General features: G+C 37.8%; 1 protein-coding gene across 8 annotated transcripts in view; it reads left to right on the plus strand.

Moving 5' to 3' along the window:
• The window catches only part of LOC128709335 (complexin), a 97,455-nt gene extending 91,593 nt beyond the window's left edge, over nt 1-5,862 (plus strand). For all 8 annotated transcript variants that reach the window (XM_053804326.1, XM_053804327.1, XM_053804329.1 and 5 more), the window contains one exon: nt 5,702-5,862. In XM_053804326.1, coding sequence (XP_053660301.1) covers nt 5,702-5,775 — 74 coding nt within the window. In that variant the 3' untranslated portion in view covers nt 5,776-5,862. The remainder of the gene's footprint in view (nt 1-5,701) is intronic.
• The last annotated feature ends 15,779 nt before the right edge of the window (nt 5,863-21,641 follow it).

A 21,641-nucleotide genomic window follows, 5' to 3' on the forward strand; every position in this document is an offset into this window, starting at 1 on the left:
ATGATTTACCTCAAACAGATAACGAATAACGACAATAGTGCGAATTGCCTTCCAGCCGTTTTGAATCGAATATTTTCTTTTACCTATTATGTTGGATTATGTATATTTGTTGTAATGTAATAAAAATGTATTTCGTTCTGGTACGTTGGTGCCGTTTGTTTTGTTTGTTGCTTTTCTTTTCTTTTCTTTTTTTGCTTTTTCGTCTTTTTTTCGTAAAACATTTAGGAAACTCGCACCCTACGTGATTGTGATTTCGATCGCATAGATATCGGCGAGTGAACTTTACCAAGGGTGAATTACTGTTTGAGCCGCAACATAAACTGATTTATTAGCTTTAATTAAGTTAATTTAAAATAATTAAATAAATTAATTCGGTGACTTACTTAATAACAGTAGCGCTTTAAAAATAAATCATTTTGTTATTATATTGATTAATAAAATTAATCTTAACGAACTTCAATAACTTAAAACCTTTGCATAAGGAAACATTAGTGTATTTTGATTTGAATCTTTTGGACATACAATTTTCAATGCACAAAAAATGTATAATTATTAATTTAAAAGTTTACCCAATCTTTTTTACGTTATTGTAAGAACTGTCATCAATTTATTTAAATTTACTTCTACGGGAAACATGTGAATACGTAAAGCTTAAATATAGTTTGATTTTAATCAAATTAATGAATATTTACAATGAATTAAATTACAAACGATCCGCTTTAGGAGACAACTCAAACAGCGATTAGACCCTGGCACAAATTATACGCCTGAATGGTATGCAACCGCCTACACACCCACGTGGTTCGTTGTTTTCTAAATGTTTTACTCCCTCTTTTTCGGTATTCGCATTCTTTCTTTCTTTACCATGTTATAATTTCATTCATTACACAATAAACATTATTCACCGTTTTACAGCTCGAGTGGAAAGATCACTTTACGGATCGTAAAATATTCGCTACTATAGATTGTAGTGTTCACTAGCCACACCACAACACGGGCTCAAACGATATGGCATTAGTCTAAGTAAATGTTAATGTTGAGCACCGTATGAATGTTGTGAGGATGCATTTGGTGTTATTTACAATAAGCGGCAAGCTTATACGAAACATTTCTTGTGTGCATACAGTAGATTAGATCGAAAAGCTCTAAATGTCTATTAGTAAAGGTGTGACACGAGTGCAAGCTGACTAAATTTACTGCAAACCTTCACGTTTTGCGTGATACATTATTGAGTATGGTTTAGTTTTGAATTTTGTGTTTTTCTTTAAGTTGTTTATATGATTGGTTTTCCATTTTTGGAGTTCCACACTACTCTACAGAAAATGGCAGTATACTACCCAAGACCCTTGACAATATGAGGTAACATACTTCCGAGCTTACACTAAGCAACCGTTAGCTTTATTCCTTCTTATGATAAGAACGAAACGCTACTTCCTGAAGATTGAATAGATGGGAGAACTGTATTGCCGTACAGTGTCTATACAGAGTCCTACACAGAGAGCAAAACGGAATTAGAACATCTTTCACGTCCCTGTCCTAGCGTAATGTCTTCTTTTTATGTATTGCTCACACTCACAAACCGTAGCCGTCTCGGTACGACTGATCCTTTCCATTTTGCACCGGTAGGAGCGCTCATAGGCTTCCTTAGTCTCCGACCATACCACACGTGCACACTTCACCTTCATACCACCACTCCGGATAGATTGATACACACTGCCCCCATCTGCCTGTCATGGGCTTCCTACCGCTCCCCACAAAACACTCCAACGATTCAGTCACACCAAACATATCCACATCGCCATCGAACGCTCATCGAATGAACTACCCACCAAAGAAAACCATTTTGATCCCGTTTCTTGTAGATGGCGAACCATCAACCGGTAACCGAAGTAAGTAGTAAGATATTGTGTAGTGTAACACTTTCTGCTAAACCAAACAAAAACTCTCCAAGAGATGTTGTTCCAATTTTTCTCTTCTACTTGCCTTCTGCCCTATGTTACGATCTTCCCCACCTCTCTTCCTCTTCCCAAAATCTCGCCCCAACCATCCCTCTTTTTCTCTCTCTCTCTCTCTCTCTCTCTCTCTCTTTCTATTTCTCTCTCTAACCCCGTAAACGATACCGCGGGATAAATATCGTGCCCATGTTTTGAACGTTTTGCCGTACTCACAAATATCAGTGTGTGTGTTTGTATTTGTGTATAGTCCTTCAACGTGTTGACTTTAATCTACCATAACTAACCGTAAACTTTCAAACCAAATAACCTCTTACCCTCTCAGGCTAGAAGAAAGCGTTACTTACAAAAGCATATCTCTTGAGCGTCCAAATGGCATATTTGATGATGTCGTAGTTATTATCGTATACAGCCACCATTACAATCATTACTATCACCATCTTGCAGTTGTTACTTTCTTTACTGTTATTGCCACTAATGTCACTTCTACTGCTACTACTACTACCAACTACTACGATCAATACGCTCAAGAGATCAGCGATCCTCCCCAAAAATTTACATCGATAGGGTTCTCTTTCTCTTTCAAGTGTATGTTGTTACGGTCTGAGCGAATCTGTTTCATGGTTTTGACCATCACAAGTTGAGAGTACCGTTTCCTAGCCGTGACAGTATTTGCTTAGAATAAAGCGCCACCTAGCGGTGAAGCAGATGATGTGCTGTATGCTTTCTTTACCAGTTGGGTTTTTTTCCTTTTTGTCCTAGTTTGTTGTTTTCTTTCTTCTTCTTTTTTGTATCTCGCTTCATACTTTCGTCTCTTGATCGCACTTTCTCTCTCTATCTCTCTCTCTCTTCTTATCCTCTCCTTACTTATATATATATATATTGTTATAGCTCTTTTTCCCCCAACTTCAATTATCGTGTCTGTCTATCTTAACTAGCTAAATGAGTCGTCAGTTTAGCTGTGGTACGATTATTCACATATTTGCAACTCTGTTTCTCACGTACCTTTCTTCGACTTTGTTAAACTTTTTGTCCATCTTTTTCACTGTTTTTTCGCCCTTGTTTATTGTGAAATATACTTATCGAATTTACTAACTAGCTATGTTCGTTTTTCAACCACTTTGTTCTACGTTTTCAATTACAACAAACAAACACATACCTACACATACACACATCCGATTCGTTGTTGTATTGTTTCTTTGTGTATGTGTTTCGATAGTTTGTTGACTAGCTTTACTTAACTCTTTTGTCTGTTTGGCTTTTTCTTAACTTATTCTTCTTAGTTCGCTAATCCATACCGTGCCGCTGATTTTATTTAATACATTTCTTAACGAATTACCATTTCCTCACGGGTCAGTAATTGTAAACAGAACTCTACTTAAGCCACATAAAGAAAACAACCAAACTAATATTCGTTACTTCAAACTACACAGCGATACAATCCTTCTCTTTTTCATCCAATCTTTTACCTTCCGAGCACTGTTCACTTCCTGGTAAGATGGTTTTCGTACCACAAAGAAAGTGCTGTCAGTTGTTTGTTATGTTATTTTCCTCTTTGTTCAACAGCCACCCGAAAGATTTTTACGTTATCAGTTTGCATCGCGCTTGTTTTTAGTATATTTCCTTTTGTATGAAAACTGTCCGTATTGTTTTTGATATTTGTTCCTTCAATATAGCCAAAAATAAGGGAAAAGTTTATATTGATTTTATCGGTTTACCGAAACAGAAATTTCTCAGATTACAGAAAAAAAACATTACGAAAGAAAGAGAAAGAGAAATTGAGGAAGAAAGAGAGCGAAATCTTAAGAGAAAGAACAAAAATCAATTCCATCCCCATTTCAGAGCATCTCATTTTATTTATATCCTTTTCCAACGTAAATATTTTATTTTAGATAAAGAAACATACTGCAAGGCGGCACTTTCTTTGCAAGTGGTTCATTCAATATCTTTCTACCTTCTTCAGCTATCTTTTGCTGGCCAGAGTGCTGGTGATATACTAACGGTGCATCATTACCATCATGAAATACCCATTCTATCGTATACCATCTTGATGCACGTGTCAACCTATTCCTTTTCCTATTTTACATCTTTCTATCACTAATCCTTTCATTGGTTCTACTGAACTTTTTCCTGGTGTCTGTCTATCGCTCCGTCTATCTGTTTATCTATCACACTTAACGATTCACCACAACTACCTTACTCAACATACACATGCCCATGGTGCCACATCACCCCGTGTTGGTCTCAAGTCTGCATGTTTCACCATAAAACGATATACGACAGCAAAAATCGTTATCGAACGCGTCATAAACGTGTGTTGTTAAGTACTTCACCATCAACCACTTAGCTAATCAATGACATAATGATTCCGTGGTTGATAATTAAGTGCGCCAACTAGTGCAAAGGCACTCCTGCGTCACGGGCGTCCCATCCCGTGCGGGTTCGCAACAAAGGGTGCATATGGCGGAAAACAAACCGATCAAAATTGGTGGCAAAAAACAATCGCCCCCCATATAAACCACGCTATCAAGCAGCGGGCAATGTTCAAGTTGGCATCATCGGTATGGACAGCGCACGGTTTGACAGATGTGTTTATTTCATGAGACTATGTAACACAACCTTTCGATGGTGCACTATTGCACGAGTGTGTGGTAGGCAACTGGGTCACTGTTTTGGACACCTCAACAACGCAAACACTGGTGGGAACACAGTTCAAGGGGCGTTCTGTGCATCTAACACAAACAGAGTAAACGACACTCCAATATCGTTTTAAATGGGTCACTTTTACACGCGACACTGACGGTAACGGGAGTGTTGCTACTACTGCTCAAAACACACCGATATTTCTGCTAAAACAAATGCGCCTGCTTAGAATGTATCTAATAAACTGCTGAAAGGAAATCATTGCCGTACGAGTTGCATAACGACGGGCGGTTTGGTATGCGAGTTGCATACTTTCGGGCTACCTTAAAGTGCAGAATGATTATTAGGCAGTTTTGCGCCACAGAAACACCTGCTTATATTTGTCCTTGTTTGTTCTGCCTTTTAACAAGACATACTGTCCACTGAACACTACATGGAATTACAACGAAAGCCCGTTAAAAAAAAACAATAAATTAAGTTTCCTTTATTGTTTTGTGTGTGAGTTTTTTTTTACACAATACACCACTTAATGGTTGGCTGTGACTATCGCTGTGTGTGTATGTGTTGTTTTTTTGTTATTCCCGACAATTAACTTTCTTTCTCTCTCTCTTGCTCTGACTTGTCTTCCACTTGTCTATCACTATCTCTCCTTTCCATTAGCTGTTTATGTGTCTCTCTGTTTTAAAGAATTCTCTGCAAAATATAAATATGTTTATATATTATACCCTAGCCTTTGCTGCTCATCGCATCTGAACAGCTTGTGTTACATAACAAAACGTGCAGACAAACTCTATATAACCGAACAAACAGACAAACAAAAACTCTACACACCCAATGGCTGTAAGAAGCTGGCTGGATGCCAATTACAGCTATATTGTATTTCTAGGCGAACCTGCGCAACCATTTGGCTAATGAGTACATGTTTTATCTTCTCTTTTTTCTCTATTTTCTACCACTACTACTACTACTACTACCACCACGATCCATTACTACTACTTCTACTACCTCTACCACTGCTTCGCCGCGTTACCTTTGTTCAACTAACTCACCAAACATCTACTAACCGCGTGCGGCGTATCCACCATCGCCTCGTTCCATCCGACCAGAGTTGAAAAACTCCATAGAGACGCAGGTGAACGAGATCAAGACACAAATCGAAGGCAAATGCTCCTTGCAGTGATTGTGCAACGTATCGTGCGTACTCTACCAACCAAGTATTCAGTAATATTTGATGACATCAGTCACATCAACACAGTCACAACACATCAACACACATCCGGCGTGTACAGTGTGGAGCAGTCAGACCACCTGGCCAAATGTATGTGCAGTGATCGTACCAGTTGGATGAACCGGTTGCAGACGTCAACTCCCGCGCAGGGATGCATCGAAGGGATGGAAGCCATCTGCTACACTACGCAGACAACCATACCAACTTAAACAAAACCTCATCCCAACACCTCAACAACGTTCGAGCAGGAACAATACAGCAGAGCAATAACTGATCGTACACCGGTGTGAGACGAAAGCCAGCAGCAGCACGTGCGATGAATCTCACTTTCTCTCACACTGCAGGCAGATGGAACTGAACTTAGATTGGAAGCAACCGGTCCGTTTAGCTGCGATACAAAGATCCTGCAATGCTCCACCAATGGAACTGGAACTGTACAACAACGGCCACAAAGCCGAACGGATTAACACACACACACACACATACATATTGTACACATGAACCAGCGTCACCGAAATGAAAGCCAACCACAGGAAACCACACACACACACAGAGACAGACACGCACGCACCGGACATTGCGAACGAATGTGTGGATGGCTTTCGGGACGGGCGCGTGCATTCCACCATGAAGTAGTTGTGAGTAGCCAAGCCCGTATGCAAGGAAAACCAAACAAACAAAAAAATCCAACGGAGGACAAAACAAAAGTAATAAAAGAAAAATATTCCCCAAAATTGTTAAAAAATATTAGGAGCCCTTTGCGTAAAAAGGATGAAAACAAAACAAAACCAAAAAACCACAAAAAAATAAACCACTTAGCGAAGTAAAAGAGAGAAAAAAAAAACAAACAGTAAATTAGTAGTGCAGTAAACAAAAGTAAAGTAATGAAGGAAAAAAAATTGAACTTACATCAGGCAAACAAATAAGCAAAAATTGTGATTAATCTCCCCCGAAACAAAAAGAAGTAGAGGAAGCGGAAGAAGAACACACACACAACACACAAACGAAAGCTTCGACTAACAGATGGCAGAGGGGCAGTGGAATGTTAGAAGCGTGGCAAAACTTCCGTTTGTTCAATACTTTACAAAACAGAAAGCTCTCTCTCTCTCTCTCTGTCTCTTCTATCTCGAACAAAAAGTAGACTTTCATCCTTTCTTCGTATAAACAAACACACATACACACACAACACAGAGATTAATGTAAGTTTTGTTTTTGTAGAGACAAATTCGTTATCGCGCCATGACGTGCAGCCGTGGTTATGTTTGAAAATGCCGTTTTCCGTTGAGCTTTCAGCACGAAAGCGTTGTTGATTACGTTGCTCTGTTTGCGATCGCTGAAAATTGTATGTGCTTGATTGAACGCTAGACGAGGAAGATGGAACTTACGAAGAAAAACGAAAACAAATGAACAAACCACTTCGCGAGATTCCTTTGGGGACGTTCGTGTGCAGGGTACAGAGATGTAACGACTACATCAGATCGGTTTCAGTGCGTTGCCGGTTCGGGTTTTTCATCGCGAATGATTCGAAGCGAGTTGGAATCACTTTTTCCACTATTTCCATGCCACGGTATCGCAAAACTTGTCGGTGGTGTTTTCATTTGTCCTCCAGTGTGGCTCGTGTACGCTTTGCCTACCACTTCTGAAGGAATACTATTGGCGCGTGTACATCCACACACACTCCTGTCCACTGTGGACTACTTCTAACCAGCTTCATCTCCCTTCTCACTTGCTACGTTTCTCTTGCTCTCTTTCGCTCTATTTCTTCGTCCTTACGTTTACGAACCCTTAACCGCGTGGTAAATGTTTGTGATAGAGTTCCAACGTGATAAACAGAAAACAGAACAGAAACAAAAATGGCTGGCGAGTAGAAGTGCTACGCACTGAGAGCAAGAGCAGTGTGTGTGTATGTCGCGTGTGTGTGTATGTGAGCGGGTTTTTTTTTGTTTTGGAGCAAAGAAGCAATGACAAGTGCCGCGTCAAACGGTCGAAAGCGGTTGGCAAACTTTATTCTAACTGATTCTCCAACAGGAAATGCAAATTCCCCACGCATACGTTGTTCTAGCGCAGGGCAGCGGAAATAAAGAGTAGTAGAAAATAGTAACCATAAACGCCCCGCCTCGGCAAAACCAACGGAAGCAGCTAACGGCTCGCCGTAGAGTGCGTGTGTGTGTGTGCATGCTTGTTGTGCCCACCGGGCGGCACATTTCGTGTTAGTTACAAAAAGAAGAAAAGAAAAAAAACACAACAAAACCCAAAAAAAACACATATTTTTCGCGTTGTCTTTTTTGATCGTTAGCCCAGTTGATTGAAAGCGTTATGAAGTAATGGAAAGTAAAATAAATAAATACATAATAAAGAGAGGAGAAAAAAAATTGCAAAAATGTTTTAACTTTAGCGACAATGCAGCAAGTACTATGCACTTATCAAAGCAGTAACCAAAAGCAAAAGAGAGAAAAAATACATCAACACAGACACACAACCAGACACACGGAACTGGGACACTTCATTTAAAAACGAACAGAAAGAAAAGAAACAAACATCTAGTGAGTGAAAGGAACACAGGCACCTTGTGACAACTTGTAAAACATTTAGCAATTGGAAGAACGCAAACGTAAATCGTTAGAATGCAGCAAATGGCAGTAGCGTGTGGAGAAAATGTATATTTAGTACGAGGTAACAAAAACCAAACCCACAGTAGATAAATGAATGGAAGTCGGAAGAAAGCAACAGCGGAACGAGTTAAACAAAAAAAAAGAGGGAAAACAAAGCAAAAAAAAACTTTAGCGTTATGATTATTAAACCAAAAAAAAATTATAGCTTGAAATTTGTTGAAAGTTTAAAAATGAAAATGACAACCCGCAGAAACGAGAAGCAAACAAAACAACAAATCCGCAAAACCAAAAACCGCAATACGAAAAAAAAGGATAAACAAATGGAAAGAAATAAAGGAAAACACACATAGTTTCGGTGTAGTTGTGAACCAGTAACGGGACGATCTCATCAACAAGCTCCAGCCACCTTTACACACACACACACACACACATACATACATGTACACGAAAAAAACAGGCGTCTGTGGAAAAGTGGTGGAAATGCAGCATGTTAACCATGGTAGACAGGAGAAAATGGTAGGCGACAACTGACAGCAGCTGGTTAAAAACGCCTGCTGTACTGATGGATCGTATGATGGACGTCGGACAGGACCTTTGTTTGCTCACTTACTCATAATTCCACCATAAACCCCACCACTCCCTTCCAAACCCTCGTCAGATGAGGGTTCAACAGGGGATAAACGATGAATTAATGGCAATATATAAATATGTATGTACGTTCGAATAAAACTTCCGTTCGAGGTTTGAAGAAAGGGTTTGCAAATTGAAAAGATGGCGACTTTGGGGGTATGACAGCAAGGAAACCCTGCAGCAGCCACTAACCCTGTTTTAATGTTGCTCAGTTGTATGTGTACTTAAATCTGTTCCCCCTGTAACACCCATAGCCCCAAAACTGTATGTTTTGTGTTTTTGTGTTGTTCACTGGTATCGCTGTATCACAATCTGTCCTTCTTGTATTACCCGTACATGTGCTGTGGGCTTGTTTGTCTGTCTTGTGTCTGACTTGTGTGTGTTCAAGAGGCTCGTGTCGAGGGAATTTCCTGCACACATAAACACGAACACGCATACAAACACACATTAATCATTAATAAATCCAAAACATCGAATTGCAGCATGTTCAAGTGCACTTCCGACGAGACAGTGGAGATGAAAATTCTCAGAAAGAAAATGAAAAAAACCACACACATCATGAGAGCAAAATTGTTGATTAAACACGATAAATGATAATCGTGTGCAATGGATAGTAATCTGTATTCCTTGCGAGCTAACTACTTCCACTTGGCTGTGGGCCCATTTGACAGAAGATCTTACCCAAAATTGACGCTTCTTGGCGTCTTTGTGTGTACTATTTTCCCCCCTTATGCGTGTGAAATATTTCATTGATGTGGTGCTGAATTATTTCACATCGCTCGCTGAACGCGGCATCGATCCTTCGGTTTCAGATTTTGACAGCTCACTACCTGTCAAACGGTACTCTGCCTGCTGCGATTACTAGTTACTGTTGCATTCTTCTCCACACCTTACTGGCTCTCACATTCGTTACTCTTTCTAACTGCTCTCGCTTGCACACACACACGCACACAAGCTTGCGTTTATGCATTTTCTGTCGTGTCGTGGTTGTTTCGTTTTGTTTCGTTAGTTCAATTATAGTTGAACACGATCAATGTGTAAATGAGCAATAATATAACAGTCGGCAAATATCCCGTTTGCAAGAGGAAGCGAAAGTTAAGAGTAAATAAAAAAGCTAACATGAAGCGCATTTAATGTTACATAAAGAAGAAAAAAAGCAAACAGCACGATTACTAGCGATTAACTGACTTCACACCTACACACACACAAACGCGCGCATTACGCAACACGCGACGGTTTAAACAGGATAGTATGCGTAATATGCATATCGCTCCCGATCTTACTTCTACTAATATAAAATGATATCATTTTTCTGCTTTGTCGCTTCTCTTTACTGTTTTCGGGTGTATGTATTTAGTTAATTCTATACTCTGTCTATATCGCTTCTCTCTCTCTCTGTCTAATTCTCTCTCTCTCTCTCTATCTCTGGTTTCTTTGTGCATCGATCACTTTGCTCATTGATGTCCCGTGTGTGTGTATGTGTGTGCGAGTTTGTGAATGCGTGTACTAGTAGTGAATGTATATTACTAATAAAGACGAAGCAAGTATATTAAAGAAGACACATACAGACCAGCGTTACATTCGAGTGAAAAAAAACATATAGAAAACACACCCGTTGCATCAACTCCACAACCATATACTGCTAAATATTGAAAGAACAGAATTATACACACACAACCAAAAAACACATCTCGCAATTGACTAATTGCATTAACATGTTATAAATAAATCGTCACACATTCGCCAAGATAAAACAATAACACACAACCACACAAAGTTATGCTAATGATCGGAGAAGAGAAAAACATACTGACAAAACATAAAACACACACACACACACATCCATAAATATACACAAAAACTCTCAATACAGTGAATCGTTTGCAAAACAAGAAGCGTATTTATCTTTCTATCTCTATCTCTCTTATCTTTCGATCACATTCTAATCTAGCGCTAATGGGTGAAACAAAAAAAAACAATCCGTGTGAGTGAACAGCAAAACACAGAAGAACTAGCAAACAAACAAAGAAACAAACAAACAAACAAGAATAACTAGTTGAAAAGCAATGTAGTGAAGTAAAAATGAAATGCTTTAGAGACAAACAAAAACATATAGTGAAAAATGGTATAGAACAGTGAAAATACAGGCAAAGTTAGTGACAAAGATTAACAATCCCTCGATCTCAAATCCTATGTTTCATTCGCTCCCATTACGAGATCGGTTTGATACTCCGTGTTGTTTACTCGTTTTGTCAGTTTGTACTTTTATCCTTTTTTATGTTAATTTTATATATTCTCAATATCAGATACAGCTTGTTTTATGTTTTGTACATAGTGTTTGTTCTTTTGTTAATCTTTTAATGCAGTTCTTAATACAAAATTGAACAATTCTTCAATATTGCTTTTAAATTTACAATCCTAACACAGTGAAATGTAAGTAAGCTGCTAGTTCACTCACTCTTTAACACGAGCATTTTTCACCATGATGGATACTGCGACCATTATTTACACTCCGATCGCTATCCCCGGTTTCCCCGTTCCATGCGCATACCCTCTTCACCCGCTCTTAGCAATATCGCAACAAATATATATAAATAAAAAAATACATAAACATATAACGAAACTACATATGCGAGCATATTTAACAAGAAAAAGAAAACAGTACTATCAAACAAACAAAACCCAAAACACGCACACACAACGGCATACAGAAAATTGTAGTGAAATAATCGAAGTGCAGTGTGTTTTAAAGTTTTTTCCTGCGTGTGTGTGCGTGTACGTAGTCAAGCAATGCATCTCACTCCTGTAGCTTTACGTCATTATCCAGTCTGTTGTTTGCTGCATAAACAAGCACGATCTAACAATTTCAATGCTGGCTTCTTGGCTCTCACACATTCTGAAAATGCAGAACAAACACAAACAGAAGAAGATTTGGAATGAAAGAACATGTAAGAAAACACAAAAGAGAAAAACAAAACAAACAAATCACCAAACAACACAACCACGGTACGTGCGAACGAAGCAGAGTTTTGGAGCAAAAGAACAACAAACAAACTGAACCAAACATAAACCAGCAAAAAAAAATAATAACCAGCATCTGCACAACACAACCACCACCCAAAACAACGCAAAAACTCATCATCCACCCAAATCACCCAAATCACCAACAACCAACATACATATGGCATTAGGCATCGTTTGTTTATAATTGTTACAACAAAAGATGAAGCAGAAGGAGAAGAAAGGAAAATGGTTTAAATGAGTAAACAGAAAAATGAAACAGCGTTACACATTGAAAATGAGATTAAGAAATTAAGGAATAAAACACAAGAAAAGAAAACTGTTGAAAACAAACTGAATGGCCTTTTTAATACGCGCTTACTATTTTTATACATGTATTATGTTTTCTTGTGACACACACAAACTCTCTTCATCTCCCTTCCTCTCTCTCTCTCCCTCTCTCTGTCTCTCTCTATTTCTCGGTGTAGTTATTTTATGTTTCGTATGCACTGCATACGTTTACTTAATCGCAGTTACTAACACAACATTACACACGGCTCACCGGGACACTAGCACAACCGAATGTGTCCCGAACGGAAGTGTTTGCTGTGAGTGATATGGTAAGCTGCTAGAATGTTCTTTACATTTTCACCTGCGTTTCCATTGTTAGCGCACTAATTTACACACACGCACACATACAACATACATACAAAACAAAACTCACACGTACAATTCAACGTCCTGAAGACTTGAAAATAGCTTGCATGCTTACGCATTTGGTGTAAATTGTGCTTTATTCGGATTGTCTGCTAGATTTAATTGTATTACCTGTTCGTAATGTTTTATTTGTGTGTGCGTTAATCAGCGTTTGGAAAGCAAACGCTTTGAGAAGAAAAGCATTTGACGAAATAAAAGAACAAACAATGGAATAGAATTTAGCCTGAAAACATCGCAAAAAAACAGTAGCACTATAAATATATATAGACACACATATATATATATATATATAAATATACACACAAAGCCATATAATAGCCAACAATAGTATATGGTGCGGGAAATAGGAAATGAAAAACAAGAAATAATAAAAAAAATAAACAAAACACAAACTGGTGGTGAATGAAATGCAAATGGAAAACAATATACATGTCAATTACTGTAGGGTGGGTTAGTGGATTAAAGATTAATTATCTCTTGCACAACGGAGCATGAGAACCAAATATACACAATATATTATACACATTTAATGACGCCTAGGGCAAGTAGCGCGTAGCAAAACAAAACAGACAAGCGGCAAGAAAACAGATGCGATAGAAGTGAAACTATTTAACTCTAAACTCCTGTCCGGTTTCCCAAAGTTTTGTTTCGGTTCTTTCTCTCTCTATTGGTGAGGATTGTTTTTGTTTCATTGCATATGAAATATAGTACACATAGGTTATTTTCTTTGTTTCCTCTTTTGTTATCAACTTTTTTTTCTTACTTACAATTCATTTTATCGTTATGTTGTATGGCCTTTTGTGGTGTTTATCCTTTTTTCGTTATTGTTTTAATTATTATTTTTTTATATAAGATTCTGCCGAATCAGTTTTGTTATAGATTATTTGTTTAACCTTATTTATTTAAACAAAATACTTTTAAACTCTTTACATGCAAATAGGAAAACAAAAAGCGAAAATAAATTGTCATAGTAGTGAGGCAGTAGCGCAAATCCAATATATAGTTGATGCGAATTAATCATGAGCTAGAGTTGAAAAATTGCCGCAAACACAACCACCCGAAGAAGAAGAATCATAAAACCATGCACCCATCGACGAAACGGACACGGGAACATAACGAGAGGTTTCGCGTGAGTTCAGTTCAAGGAAAACAATTAACTTTTTTAATCCCTTTCCTTCTAGTTCACCATCTTCCACTTACAATAGTTACACTACATGTTTGTACTAATGTTAAAAACGGTCAAATCTGAAAGTAAAGCAAGACAACTGTATTATTTAAGCGCACGTTCAATCGGGAACGGATATCAATCTGCTACATTTGCCACAGTCCCTTTCTCCCACATCCAAACACAGCCCGAAAACATCACTCTTAACACTAAAGATGCTACTTATACTAACCATTTCAATCTCTCGAATCGCGCTAGTTGCTATCTCATGCTTAGAAACAATGCAAAAGAAGTAAAAGAAAGTAAATGACGTAGCAGTCCCACACAATCACACCACTACGAGCGTATTGTATAACCTATTGCAAGTTGTGAAACGTATTATCGAAACTACTTAAACATGCGAAATGCAAAATCCTCCCCCCCCCCCCTAACTGTTTGAAGATGACAATTGCTAACACATATATTATACTCATCCTTGCATTGTAAACGAAATGGAAACCAAATACGAACAAAGTAACATTGCGCCTCTTCATACGCGCCCCCACGTAGACTTTACCTTCTTCTCGCTAATGTGAGTGGTGTGTGTGTGTTTTATATTGTTTGATTCAGGGTTTGCAATCAATCCAACGCTTTGGCACCCCGCCCTTACAGCTGACTTGAACAGTCAGAGGGACGAAAAGGATAGAACCGAAACCAAAACCATAAAACAAAATGGCAAATTGTGAAACACCACCATCACCAAGAAATGGTGAAAAAATAACGGAGCAAATACCGAATGACATTGAAGAAGTAGTATGGAAGCAAACGAAACAAAGAAAGAGAAAAAGGAAAAACATATTTAAGGAAAATCAAACCAAAAAAAACCCCTAACCCTCACCTGTGTTTGTTATTGTATTTGATGTGTTTGTGTGTTTGTAACTTTGTGTTGGTTGATTGTGTCGGTGTTTAATAACTTTCATGTGCAGTACTTTGCTGTTTTGGTGTGTTTTCATTAATGTACTTAAAAATGTATTAATTTGTATAATGTGCGATCTTGTGTGGTACATGCGCTTCTACTGTTCTTCGTTGTATACTTGACGTTATTTGTTTATTTACATTTTTATGATTTACAACGTATTTTGTTTATTGTTTCTTTTTTATTTTGTTGTTGTTCTTTTTCTTCTTCTTTTGTTTTCACTGATTGTTTCCATTCTGTTTTTTGCTCTTTGATGTTCACCTGTTTACTACTCTCCACATACTCTTGGTGCTGAGTTCATTCTGCGTTGGAAGAGTGAAACATTCACCTTTGCAAAAAGTATGGTAAAGGTAAGGTAGTGTATCCGAAAGCATGCGGTAACATAATTTCTCTCTCTATCTCTCGCTCTTCTCACCACTCTATCAATCGGTGTGCAATAAAACACGTGAAATAAAAATACACACATACAGGAATAAAACACTTGTTTTCCCCTCGGTGTTCTTTAGGTTGTTTTGTGTATTAGTGTCGTCCGTGGAAAGAAACGATAAATGTCACTCGTCACTTCTTCTACTTCATCCACTTGCTACTACTGAATGTGCTAAATGTGCTACACATACACCTAAACAAACTGCTTTCAAACCGTGTGTATGTGTATGAGTGTGTGCGGATCTGTGTGTCTTTTTAATTTGCTTTGAATGTAACAAACTGCTCTACTTTCTACTATATTGTGACGTTTTAACTTCACGGTCGGACCCAAGTAACCAAACGCGATTACTAATCAAGACGGGTTTTTTGGCCCAGCTAACAATCGCAACAGTATTAGCAAACTCAATGCTTACTTTGATGTGTTGCCCTTTTGTTGTTGGGCAGCACAGTTAGTTTTATTCAAGTTTATAAATAATGCCGGTAAACGTGTGACGCCGTTAACAACTAGCCATGGAAGTTTGGTGGGACACTTACATTACAATTGTTTACATTTACTATCGATACATGAGTTTTAACACGTAATATTCCATAATTTATGGTCTTTTTCCGACTTACACCGATTAGAGATACGCGAATTATTAAATTATGCAGTTCGTGATGTTTTTTATGATAAAATTAAGCTTTTTTCAAATTTTTAAAAATCCCCTTGAATTACTATTTCTTTTTGATAACATTTAACTTGAATAATTGGGGAACTGTTAGTTTTGAATGTTCTTCGTATTGTGCTAACAAACAATCAATCATTTAATACGAAGTATAAACGACAAATATTTTAAGGATATAAGTTCAAAATTGAGTTGCGAACGCATTATCCATGCAACTCGGGAAATTACCGTGTACTAGTTGCGCGCGTGTTGCAGCTTGAATCTGACATTTCATCCATAAGATTTGACAGCTATTGATCCTGTCACATTTTCATATAGACCCAACCCTTAATTGTTTGACATTAGTTTATCGTGTACCTGTCAATACCACGCTTAAAATGGCGAACTACAACTGAACAATGCATCGATCCACACATTTCAATGTTGCAATGTTGATGTTGCATTATTGCAATGCCTAGCAATTGTCACAGCGTTGACAGATGAGTATTTGTGAGTTGATATGGTAGTGCGATGATTGCTATAAGTTAATAGCTTTATTTGGATAAGATTGAACACTTCCAAGCTCTCCTCATAGTATTTCTAATGATTTACTTGCTTCTTGAGCATCCGGGTATCCTTTATGGCGTATCGAAAAACAAAAGGTTACCCTCCGAACGATCCATCAAACGAACTGTCAGGAAAAAGGGACACGAAAGTTAAGCTGCATCTCACACACAAGTCCACAGCGCCTGTCAGTAAACTGCTGAATGCCGGAAACAAATGCACACCTGAAACCAACCAACCTGTACGCCGTCATAACGAATGGTGATGTAGCGAGTAAAGTTTTAACGAAAGTTTTAAACGCATCTGCACCCGCTATGTAATGGGTGGTAGTAAATCATAATTAGCATGTAATGAACCATACCCTCCTTTAAACTCCCTCCCATCCCTTCTTCCGAATCCGCTCAGCCACATTCAACCGATATGCTGAATCGAGATGCATTTCACGCATCCCACAGTGAACAGCATGACTAGGGAGAGACCGCTAGCATAAACAGCAACTAAGACCGTTCACGCCCTCAAGTAGTAACGTTTTCTCCCATTTAGCTGGTAGAAGGATCGCAGTACTGACAAAACGCACCGCACACAGTGCGCGCGTGATAAAATTCGTAAAAGCAATCTAAACGTTAAAGTAACCTGATGAACCAAAAAACCGTATATTTAAATTGTATTGCCACACCAAATGCGCTGTTGATTTTTCAATGCACCTGAACTATGATAGAGTAAGCGAATTGCGGGTGAACGAGTAGCAGTAGATCGTGCAAGTTTTATCAAGTGTTTTAACCAATTATTCATACCGGTTGTACCGTGTTTTTGTTAACCATTCTTAAACTACACCGTGCCCGATAAAGCGTACTGTTACATATCCAGGAGTGGGACAAAAAGTGCATAGTACACGTTTTTGGCCAATAGTCTTTGTTTTGTTTTTATGACAGCAACCCTCTTAACACTAATACTAGTATCTAGCTAGTGTAAGGCAAAATTCTAGAACAAAAAAAAAGAAATCCGCACCCAATAAAACCAACTTCTAGTACCCACCAAAGAAGAGCACCGAACCAAACAACGACATACCAATATATAGCATAAGCGTACCAAAACAACCACGTTTCCCGTTTTGAAATGAACATATAGTGATAAAACGCAGTAAGTAAAAGGCCCAAGACTCCATTGCGGCACATTTGAGAAAGCAAAACTGAGGCTGAGAGTGCGCAGGAATTGTAGAGACGAGCAAAGCGGTAGCGAATAGTAAATCCCTGTACTCCCCCGCTGGTAGCAAACCCGTTAAGTAGTGAAATGAATATTGTCTTACATTATAAAAACCAACGAGAAAAAGCAAAAGCAAGCCTACCGTTCCCTTGGATACAGACGTAGCAAAGGAACATCTGAAGAAGGGAGGAACATAAAATGACCTCACAGCATAAACAGAAGCTAATTAGTACCAGATACAATCTGAGAAGCCCGAAGCAAACTTTACGCATGCAGCAGAAATTTGCCCGAGCACGAAGTCACCTCGTCGTAGTTATTGTTGATACATATATATGCTAACGAAGTAATATACATCCTACACTACAGGAACCTTGTTGTAGTCCGCACACAGCAGTACAGCCATTTCACTAATGCAAGCACGATACTAACACCCTTCCTTTTACCCGTACATGCAAACTGTTCCCCTAACCCCCAAACGCTGGACACTGAATGGTAAATGGGGACTCGGGTTTGGAGGAACGATGATTTCTTCCTATTTTTGTTATGTTCCGTACTTTCCTTCTAACCGACACAAAGCTTCTTATGGTGGCAATCGGATCGAACCGTATGGGACGCCATTTGTCGCGCCGATTGTCAGTCCAGGAGAGAACGTGTCAGGTGTTATTGGGGTAGGGGGGTATATGATGCCGGATGGTCTCCTCCGCTTTCAGAGGAACTATCAGCAACTCGAAGATACTTAAACTTGTCTGTACGGCAAAGCACTAAGCTTACTGACATCCATTAGAAGTGTTTTGTAGTGAACTGACAGCAAACTGACAGCACTCTTTAGACGTTTAATTTATGTTTTTCTTTTGGTTTGTTTTTCTTTTTGTTTAAATTTATGCGACTTTCCTAACATGACTAGCATTAAGCTGTATGTTTGTGTGTAGAAACTTTATAAATTTAAATGTAAACTTAGGCAACAAACACTGAAAAATGCACTGCATTCTAAAACAAAAATCGTAGAAAAGTTATGAAATTACAAAATTTATTCAATTCGAAGAATGAACAACTTTGGGCAAAAGCTAAAACGTTGACGATGATTTAATGTCTTGTAGCAAAATGAATTACAACTTCAATGCTTTTGTTTGCTTTGGGTTCTGAACTGAAAACAAAGAACGAAAAGTAGTGTATTGGCATAGAAAATATTCAACCAAATCCAATTAGAAGCCTAACGTAAGACAAACCTTCTTGAACCTGTTAAATAATGTTTACAACTCGCCGTGAAATGCTTTTATCAAACGGAACAAAATAGAGAAAAAAACGAGAAGAAGAAAAACTTAAAAAGGCTAGTACGTTTCTAAAACTCACAATACAACAAATCAATACATGCATGTAAAACCCCATTCAGCATTGTAAAACCATCGTAGTCAAAGGAAAAGGAAGGAGCAAACAAGGAGAAAAGCTTACAAAAATGGTATGAAAAAAGAGAGAACGAAGCAAAACAAACAAAAGGAAGCTTTCCTTTTATTCCGCTCCAATGGAGCTTTCGTGTGTGCGGATACGCAAAGTTATGACAGTAGAGGACGGTTGTCACCATACACAGACCACACTCCCATCTAAATTCCTTTGTGTGTATGTGTGTGGGTGGCACACCGGTGCGCTGCGCGGTTGCCATGGATACACAGTTGCAACAGTATATAAACACTAGTAACACCGTTTTACGAAAGTGATTCAATAAAATCAAATGCCATATCGAAATATTTGTTTGATTTATTTATTTTTGGTATTAACATCGAATGGAATATAGATATTTATAGTTATTATTGTTATTATTATCAATATTCAACATATTTAGCTCTAGCCTATATGGTATTACAGAACGAAACTGACAAAGTAAATCTATATGAAAAAATAACTACTTTCAGATCTGTAAGTTTTCTGATTCAAAAAGGCAATGGTATATAATTTTAAAAAGTCATTCTCCTAATGAATTATTTTATAAAAGTCCCTGTCCTTGAAAATTAAATAGTTTTCAAACTTTCAATCGATGTTAGTATGGAGCAGGCATATATTAGTATTCGTACGCTATCACATTAGCACGTAATAGTGTACACAATATTCGGATAAAAGTTTACAAACTAGAGTCTTGTTCAAATATTTTTCAGATTCTTGCTTCGCTTATCCAACCGTCGCCATAATCTACTAGGCGCCTCCATAAATTACTAGGCGTCTCCATCGGTTGCCAGGCGTACCAGGCGTAATTAGGTACAGTTAATTATTAGGTAAGCGCCAATTATCCGTGCTCATCGGGTCTCGACGGTTGCCTGATAGTAAGGAACAGTTTTTACAGTTTTGGGTCATCTTTTGAAAGAAAAATAGATTCTTCCTCAAGTTTGCTCATATATTGTAAATATAGCTGAAAGTAAAGATGTTTTTTTTTTCTGTTTACGTGATGAATTAATAACATTCAGAAAAGAAATTTGAACGTGTGTGTCATGCACAGGACTATTTTATACATGGTAAAATAAGGAAATATTGGAAAACTTAAAAAAAAATAATTAAACAATATTTTTGGAAGAATTCGGTTTTAAAGTGAAGGATGTAAGGTCAAAGAAAACAAGATATGGTACGTTTGGAATGTATGCATCTGGTCGTTTTAAAATTCGGTAAAATCAATAAAGTTTTAGAAATAGTAGTTTTTGTAATTGTCGTATTCTTTTAAGACAGAACTTCTTACACCATTCAAACATTTTTATACGGCGTGTACACGCGAATATACTTCTGGGAGTGATCAATAAACTCACCAACACAACAAACCTGGAAAAGGTACTGGAGTCGTTGGACACATTGAGGCTTTACCTTGGGTAAGGAGACACTCAATAGTTTTGAAATAAAAAGTCGTTAGGGTTGGGTTGGATAAGATTCAGTCTTGATTTCGATCGAACGAATGATTCATGTTTCATCTGTTTATTGCTCAACCTAGCTGCATTGCTAACAAAAAAATAGTTACGATTTCTCAATCAATCTGCTGTACTCGCATAAAATGTATCACCTGTAGCCGAGGTGCGATCAAGCGCTGCGCTTGCTTGTTGTGTCAGCTGTTGTCGCGGTGCGATTGATTGCTGCGCTTGCATAAAATGCGAGGCTTGATTGCGATCGATCGATTGCTATATTGATTGTTGACTATGGTTGGATGTGAGGTGGTCTAAATTGCTATGCTTGAAAAATAAATAATATTGCAGCTATACTTCCCCGTTTAATACAATAATTTTAAGCATAAGTAAAAACCTATGAACGAAAGAATAAAATTATTCTTACAACATTTAGGTTTTGTTTTGATAAAAATATTTTAACATATCTCGAGGTTTAGCAGATATACTCACTATCCTTTAAGGAATTATTGGTTCAATGTTGTACGATCGAATGTTGATCGAAATAAACTGAAATGAAACTGAATTTTGACGTAGTTATGCAAAAATGAAACAAAACACACAACTAATCGGGTTTCTATCAATTTAGTATTTTCATAGTAAAAAATGACATTTTCCATAATAAAAAATTTAAATACAGCATAATAAATAATCAAAATTTTGAAAATTTACAAGTGGCAATTGAAATTGACGAAATAATTGACAAAAAACAGCTGTATAGAAAAGTACTACAATGGCCGATGGCATAGTTGGATCTAAAAGATGATCTATAGGATTCCTAAATTATGTAACTGTTCGTTTATGCTGGATTTTGAGCTCCAGAAAATTACCCAACCCAACCTCAATTGGAACGGAACAGAAAATTACCCATTTCCATCATTGCATACATTTAGGCGTAAAACTAAAGAGGAAATTTCAACACATGCAAAAACGATTAAAATACTCTCCAGTTTCGAGACTATCATCATTAGCGCTCCGTTGATCGATTTA

The sequence above is a fragment of the Anopheles marshallii genome, chromosome 2, assembly GCF_943734725.1.
Source record: "Anopheles marshallii chromosome 2, idAnoMarsDA_429_01, whole genome shotgun sequence".
Taxonomy (NCBI): domain Eukaryota; kingdom Metazoa; phylum Arthropoda; class Insecta; order Diptera; family Culicidae; genus Anopheles; species Anopheles marshallii.